Source organism: Cebus imitator, unplaced genomic scaffold, assembly GCF_001604975.1.
Source record: "Cebus imitator isolate Cc_AM_T3 unplaced genomic scaffold, Cebus_imitator-1.0 Scaffold15, whole genome shotgun sequence".
In the NCBI taxonomy this organism is placed as follows: domain Eukaryota; kingdom Metazoa; phylum Chordata; class Mammalia; order Primates; family Cebidae; genus Cebus; species Cebus imitator.
The window spans coordinates 4,239,811-4,247,983 of record NW_016107330.1 but is presented as its reverse complement, the minus strand read 5'-3'; the positions used below and the strand labels follow the sequence as shown (position 1 = coordinate 4,247,983).

The following is an 8,173-nucleotide window of genomic DNA, read 5'->3' as shown; positions in this document are numbered from 1 at the left end:
AAAAAAAAAAAAAAAAAAAAAAAAAAAAAAAAAAAAAAAAAAAAAAAAAAAAAAAAAAAAAAAAAAAAAAAAAAAAAAAAAAAATGTGAATAGAGTCCTGAATGCTGTAAGAAAGGACTAGTAAGAAGTCAGGAAATACTAAACACTAAGCCTTGTTGGTCTTATTCCTGGAAATTTGGTCTCATCCCCACTTTCTGCTGTCACCACATTTTGTCTCTTTAGCTCCTGACCCCCCAGCCTGTCCCTAGATTCAAACTAGATTCAATCTCCTAAGGCTCCTTCCTCATTAATTATCTTCTGACAACCAGCCTCCATGGCCCACTCCCATCCTCTACTTCTGCCTACAGAAAAAGGTCCGCCTCTCCCACTCAGCCCGGACTCATCTGTCTCCTCAGTTTCCTGCCATTGCCCAACTCAACCCTTCCAACCCCCAGCCTTCACCACTCTTGCCAGCCCTCAATGCCCACGCCTCTTCCCACAGAAAACCCGGGCTGATCTAACTTCCATGCATTTGCTCAAGCTGTTTGCTCTGCCTGGACTGACCACCCCTGCCACCTGATCCAACCAACCCCACCATTCTTCATAGCCAAGATCAAGTTGCATCTTCCCCACAAGGCTTTTTCCAGCTCCTCCCAATGCCAAGATTCTCTCTCATCTCCAAATCCCTAACAACAGACAATGCGTTTGCTGCGTAGAACACGACTTTATCTGCTGCCCCTCACGTGCTTTCTACCTATACAACACGCACCTCTCTTGTCTCTCTTTGCAAGCTGCAATCACAGCGCATGCTTCCTCTCTAACTTAATAATGTGTGTGCTCTGTAAATGCTTAAGGGGGACAGGGATAGCTTCCTTCCATTCAGCATTGTGTCTACACATCATTGGTGTTATGTATGCAACAAACAAAGTTAATATAAGCCGAAGAAAATCAAGTATGTAAAAATAACAAGTGGTGGCGGGGGATGGTGGCTCAAAGGCCAGCACTTTGGGAGGCTGAGGCAATTAGATCCCTTGAGGTCAGGAGTTCAAGAACAGCCTGGCCAACATGGTGAAACCCCGTCTCTACTAAAAATACAAAACTTAGCCCAGCGTGGTGGCATGTGCCTCTAATCCCAGCTATTCAGGAGGCTGAGGCAGGAGAATTGCTGGAACACGGGAGGCGGAGGTTACAGTGAGCAGGGATCGCACCAGTGCACTCCAGACTGGGCGACAGAGAAAGACTCCGTCTCAAAAAATAAATAACAAGTGGTTTGCTGCCATAAGGTAAGAAGTACTTGAAGGAATCAACCGCTCACTTTTCTGGGTGTCCTCGTTACACAGATTCAAGCAATTCCAAGCACAGCTGACTGTGTAGCTAAGTGGTTAGGGGCGTGGGGTCCAGGGTTGAGCAGCCTGGGTTCACGTCGCCCTGTTGCCATTTGCAAGCTCGGTGTCTGTGTGTGGGTTACTGAACCTCACTGAGTCTCTTAATTCCTCTATAAAATACAGGAAGCTCCAGCGGAGTAGGTCTGTTGTGAGGACTGAATGAAACAGGGCTTAGATACATGCTAGCTGTTATTCTGTTGTTAGTGCTATTAACACCAGCCATTCAGAACCTAAATCCCTTAGCTTTACACATTCACATTTAATCTTATGGGGCGATTTGGCTCGGAACAAACTGTTTCCCATTAGCCAAGCTCACAAGAGGCCAGAAAACAAAATATTTAGAATGGGAAATTGTTTTCCAACTCTTTGTATGCATATTTGCTCCCCAAGGCCTGTCCTTCTCAGGAGTGAGATATCCCGAAAATGCTACTTGTATTTACAACAAAAGCAAAGGGTGGAGCTGTTGGGTGAAATAAATTTCCAGACTATGACAAAACAGAGATCTGATTCATCACAGAACCACCTTGATTGAGATCAGAATACCCCCAGCCACCCCATACGACACCTTTCCTACTCCCTGAAAGCAGGGATAAGGTTTGCCTAGTTCCCCACTGCCTGACTTACAGAGTAGCTTCTCAATAAATATTTGTTGGCTGGGCGTGGTGGCTCACACCTGTAATCCCAGCACTTTGAGAGGCCAAGCCAGGCTTAGGAGTTCGAGACCAGCCTGGGCAACATAGGGAAACTCCATCTCTACTAAAAACACAAAAATAGTTGGGTGTGGTGGTGCACACCTGTGGTCTCAACTACTCAGGAGGCTGAGGTGGGAGGATCGCTTGAGCCCAGAGGTCAATGCTGCAGTGAGCTGAGATCATGCTACCGCACTCCAGCCTGAGTGACAATGAGACTTGTCTCAATCAATCTATCCATCCATCCATCCATCCATCCATCCATCTATCTAAATATTTGTTAAATCAGTTAATTCCTTGGGCAGGGCAGGTTTAAACATCAACAACTTCTCATTCTTCTCCTCTCCCTTTCTAGATTCTAGGCAAACTGATTCCCTTCTCTTTTGAGCAGGACAATATTCGCTGTGTCACAGCTTTTTGTATATTAGTTGTGTTGTGTTTTCCTGGATGGAAACACCCTGATGAATTGTGGGAAGTGCCCTGCTCTCATCAATAATATGTTAAAAATATTCCAGCGTGCCCCTTATTTGTATACGCTGCAAACATTAACAACGGTGATTATTACCCCAGTGGCTCAGGGTTGGTCTTCCTCCACAACCTGGGGCACTCTGCGGTCCAGGCCCCTCTGGACAGAGGTCAACAGCACATCTTTCTCCGGATGTGTGTGTCTGTATGTGGTTTTTTTTTTTTTTTGGGGGGGGGCGTGCATTACACTTAACATTGCCTTACAGTGTCAGCTTTCTCAGTTCCTCAAAAAACTCCATGAACCATGCCTTCATACTTCCCCCTGGACTTAGCTTGATTCTCCTCAAAGGACAAATCCATCTCTGAGCAATTCTCAAGGCAAAGACACTCAGCCAGACCTAAAGGAGGGTGAGCCCACCTACCTCTTTCAGCTGACACTCAAGGGAGCTTGCCATTATCGGGCTGGCTGCCCACAGGCCAGTTGACAGGTGCCGGGGTTAGACATGTGGGAAGGAAACAGCCACCTTGTTTTCCTGCCTTGGATGGAATTGGCAGAATTCCAGCTGTTCCCTACCGGGGCTCCAGCTCACAGCCCTTGGGTAAAATGTTTAATCATGGAGCTGTATCTCCTGCCCAGCAAATGAGAACCCTGAGACTCGTCACAGTAGCTGTCCCGTCCACTTGGCTTTAAAAGTGTCCAGCACCCTCCATCAGTTGATTCTCTGCAATAAAACGTGCACACCGGGTACTTCCCTGAGAGGTTTTAGAGCGCCAAGGGGCAAAGCTTCCTGAAAGAGCCCTCAGGATCTGATTCAGATTCAGCAAATGAATTTCACCAAGGTAATCCTGAGTAGTTGAGTTCTCTCTCCCCCTTCCTCCTCCCTCTTCCTTCTCCTCCCCCGCCATATCTCCACAAGTTGTAACCTGGCATGCCTGCTCTCCGAGGCCAGAAATATGACAAATATTCAGATAAGCCGATGGAATTTAAAAGTTCAGGTTTATTGCTTTGCTAATGAGAACTGCAGGGCACACTTCAGAATGTGAGGTGTGCCTCTCTCAGCTTTGCTTGTAGTACAAATTCGGCACCTAGCAACGCACCACGAACCCGGGAAACGCTTAATGACTGTTTGCAGAATGAATTAATGCATCTTATTTTAATGTATTATGACAATTTCATTCTTAAAAGGATATGATGGAGAGCATTTAATGTAAAAGTATTTTCGTAACGTTAGAAAATTTTGTTTTTATGTTTAAGGGGCTTAAAGTGAGGTCAACCTTTAATTTCAAGTTCAACCTCTTTTTTTTTTTTTAATAGCAGAGTACTGTAGTAAAAATAGCTTGAGGCTTGAAGTTAGACCTATTTTTCACACCCAGTTCTGGTATATTCCGAGATAAGAGTGTGTAATCTACAGGTGTTATGAGGATGGAAAGAAGTAGCCAGGAGCATTCCGAGCACGTGGTGGGTGATGGGAATGGGAGGAAGGTGGTGTCCTTATTTTCTTGGCCTGACTCTCCAATGTCACGCCAAGGCTTGGGGTCCTTCTAATTCTACAGTGTAGAGTCACTTGCGTGCTGCTCATTTTACAGAAGCCAAAGAAAGAAGGCGTTTAGTCCCATCAGCCACGTCCAGACGTAGCCTTCTCGTGCCCGGACACATTTTTTAAATTGTGCTTTTCTATATTCAATGCTACTCTGGGTCTTATACACCAGCACAACGCTGAGGCCTCCCTCGCAAAGCCTCTAACAGACCTAATCTTCATTACGTGCCTTCAGCGCAACAAAAACTCTGAACAACTCATGAGGATTTCAGGGCCTCCTAACTGGCAAGCGTTTCGGGGAAATCACAGGGAAATTTGTTGGCCGCATGATTAATCCTGGGTGGATTGGTCCCGGAAAAGCGCGTATGGGTTAGCAGCAAGCAGCAGCTTGCAGGATCTCACAAAATAAACTGTCTAACGAAGAGGCCCCAAAAAAACGTGCCTTCCGGATGAAAGTTCAGCATGAGGGTGGGGCCTGACAATGGAAGAAAACACCAGATGTGTGGACAACAGACCTCCTTTGAATCCACACTAACACCCAAAGAGACGACACATGGGACCAGATTATAAAACTCAACCTGATTATAACCCCGGGGGAGGGAAGCCCAGTAGGGCGTAGGATCTTAAGAAAAGGATCATAAAATTCATCACCATAATTACCCCCCAGCCCAGCTCCTCAACACAAGCCAACAATAGCTTCGCTCAGTGAAGTTATTCATCCATATTCAAGTTGCCTCGCTCATTATTCTCAGACAAAAAGCCTGTTAGACCTCTGTTCCTCCGGCAGCCAGGCAACTCAGCACCCACCCTCACTCGGCCAGCCCCCCCGCCCAAACCATTGCTTTCTTTAGCAGTGGAGTTTCTAGTACCAACGATGGTTTTTTGGTTTTACTGCCATCTTTTAGGACTGCTTCTGACATTCAGGAGCTGGCTGAAGATAATCACAGCTAAAGCTTTCCTACGTGAAAACAAAGGATGTTACCAGCAGCTGTTTCTCCCGCACTGCTGGGATGCTGAAGTGAGGGCCCTCCCTCACTTTGCCCTGATGAGCACAAAAGGTGTCATTTGCAAATTGTCTCGCCAAAAAGGAAATGTAAGTGAAAATACAGAACTGTATATATTCCAGTGGGAAGAGAAGTTCCAAAGACCGGACTGCCACGAATAACCTGTGGCTCCTATAAAAAGGGTGGCTCAGTCCCTTTAAAGCAGTCAGCCCAGCACCGCGCAGTGCACTCTATCATTTTCCTAAGACTGGGTATTTTTGTCTGTGTGGACAATTGGAGGAGCCCAGATTAAGTGCAACCCTCCTGCAAGCCACGCCCTCTCCAAGAAGCATTCCTCTGGGCCTAGGCCTACCTCCATCCTCAGTTTGGAAAATGTTTACTTTTCACAGCACAGCTCAGCAACCTCCAGCCCCAAAGATCACAAGTTAGCTTACAATTCCTTCAACCAACGTTTAGTGAGCAACTACTACGTGCCAGGCGTTGTTTTGGCCATGGGGACATCAAGGCTAGATGTAGCTGCGTCCTCCAGAGCATATGTTCCATTGAGGAAACGTAAAAATAAAAACCCAAGAAAAGAAACAAAACGGTGACAGATGTCAGCGGAGACCACCAACACAGCAACCCAGCAGAAAGAGGGAAGGCTCTAGCAGAGGCAAAGGGGAATGGAAGATGTGGATGCCCCCACCCCAACATGGGAGCCAATACGTTTAAAACATAAGGAGTCGCCAACAGGCTTTGGGTCACTGATGTTGTGGCCTAAGATGAACACGTGGCTCAAATCCCCTTAAACCTCAATGTTCATAACCCGCAACCATCCTCATGCACTCCACACTCCTCGGAAGCCTCCCCTTGGACCTTTTCCACCCACACTATCCTCTAAAGAGGATAAAGGAGGCCTCTTCCAGTCCACTGATGGGGTGCTGAGTGCGTCCAACAGGCAGGGCGCCAGACTAGGTAGTCCCAAGGGGGGCCAGGGCCACCACAGAGGGGAGAACCCTCCTCTTGGCCCCAGCCCTCCTCAAAGTCCGGATTCTATGGGGGCGAGCCTCTCCCGAGGCGTGCGCATGCCTCCAACACACCGCCCTATAGGAAGGAAACCCCAGTCCCTGCTGCCAGTGAGCGGGGGCAGCCTACTGTGATCCTTCCACCCGATCTCTCTGGTGCGGCCGACTCGGAGGGAGGCCCCCTCTGCTGCCCACCTTGCAGCCTGTGGATTCCGGGGCTCCTCCTGGCACACCCGCGCAGCTGCGTCTTTGGGACCTGGCACCGGCTGAGCCGCTGCCTCTCCTCCTCCGGCGCTGGGCCGCCTGGCACGCACACAAACCCTCAGTTCCCCCGCGCTTCCCCGGACAACCTCGAATGCCAGGCCCGGGCATTCCAGCAAGTCTCTGCTCGCTCGTCCCCATCAGCGACCGCGGGAAGCCACTTGCCCTGGGTCTTACCTCCTTCTGCCAGGACCCAGAGCGACGCGCTCCCCAGAACGAAGAGCAGAGCTGACACCTTCCACATCGTTCCCGACGAGTTGCTCTCCTGGGGGCCGAGCAGCGAGTTTCTGCGATCGGGGAAGATTCAAAAGCGCCGCGGCCACAGGCCCAGCCTGGAGGAGCGTGACGGTGGGGGTCGGAGGGTGGGAGCGGCAGCCCCGGCGCAGGAGGTGCGCGAGCTTCCCAGGCCCCAGGGAGCCGGACGGCAAACTTTGCAGCAGAGAACTTTCCGAGCGGAGTCAGCATTTATCTCTCCCGAGGAGGCGGGGGGAGCGGGGTCGGCCGCAAGGTGGTCTCCGTCCCGGCGCGCTGGGCCCGCCCTCGGGCTCTGTTTGGCCAGCGCCAAAACGATGATCTCAGGCCAGGTTTAAAGTTACAGGGCCGCAGCTGCGGGGCCGCCAGCACTACGGGCCCTAGCAAAATGGGCTTTTATTCTGTTCAACAACAGGAGGGAAAGGGACCACATGCAACAAGAGGGGTTTAAAAAAACAATAAATGTTTTAAAACCCTATATTTATTATTCTTTTTGTTGTTGTTAAGAGTAAGTTACGAGTCTGTTTTTCTCGTTATGGGCAGAGGTAAGAAGTAAACTGTTCCTTGAGTGGCCAGTAGTTTAAGAACCAAGCATCGGGTTGTTCCTGTAAATATTGAATTTGCTGGCTTAAAAAAAAAAAAAAAAGTTGGCTGTCATCTGGGTGGGCCGGAGGCGGCGCGCGCTGGTCAATTGCGCCCTTGTCCCGGGGACCGGAGCGGGCCGACTCCGGGGGGCTGCCCCAGAGCTGGCTGTTGGGGGTGGGGGGGTTGGCAGAGCGGGTAGCTTTGGCAGTTTTGAAGAAGGGGCTGAACTCCATCCGCCTCTCCCGACCCGGGGATCCAGCGCTGCGACGCTGGAGCCCACCGGCCTGCTCAGTCGGATTAGGCTGGGCCAAGCGGTGACCCATCTGGTCGCCAAACGTGTGTCCCCTTCCAGGCCGGGCTCACCCTCTTTATTCCTGAATTTGCCCCCATAATCCTCACTTTACCGGTTTAAGCAATGTTGCCTTGATCTCAGGTACCAGATCCCAGAGAACTTAACTTTTTTACTTTTAATTCCTTCTGAATTGTTGGTATTAAAAAAAAAAAAATTAAGAGCAGGAGTTTGGGATGGCCTCTGCTCCACTCCTAGATGCCACAAATTCCATTCAACAGAAGAACCTTAAGACTCAAGCTGTTTCGGAGCTCCACATTGGGTGAAAATTGTTTGCAGATCCTTATCTTGGCCCCTCCCCATTACAAATTTACTACTAAGAATCATCCGGGAGGCTGTATTAAATGCTCAGATTCCTGAGTTCTACCCCAAACTCATTAATCAGACCTCTTGGGAATTCCTATTTTAAACCAGTGTCGCAGGAGAACTCGTCCCCTGGAACGTTTGGTAAACTCTGCCCTTCATCACAGCTTCTAAGCAGGATCTACCTGGGGCGTTGGTTATTGTGCAGGTGCCAGTCTGTCGGGAGGTAAGGGGAGATTCTGCATTTCTAAAGATCTCTCAGGTACTGTCTTGTCCTGGGGCTACAAACAGGAGCTGAGCACCTGAACTAAGACAATGAGGGGCGGGGGCAGCACCCTTAGAGCCAAAGGGTTGGAAAT

At 49.3% G+C, this 8,173-nt stretch overlaps 1 protein-coding gene across 1 annotated transcript in view; it reads right to left on the bottom strand.

Moving 5' to 3' along the window:
- Nucleotides 1-7,107, bottom strand: part of PDPN (podoplanin) — a 34,670-nt gene extending 27,563 nt beyond the window's left edge. Inside the window, 2 exon segments of the mRNA XM_017504691.2 lie at nt 6,503-6,685; nt 6,688-7,107. Coding sequence (XP_017360180.1) covers nt 6,503-6,685; nt 6,688-6,790 — 286 coding nt within the window. The 5' untranslated portion in view covers nt 6,791-7,107.
- Nucleotides 7,108-8,173: the final 1,066 nt, after the last annotated feature.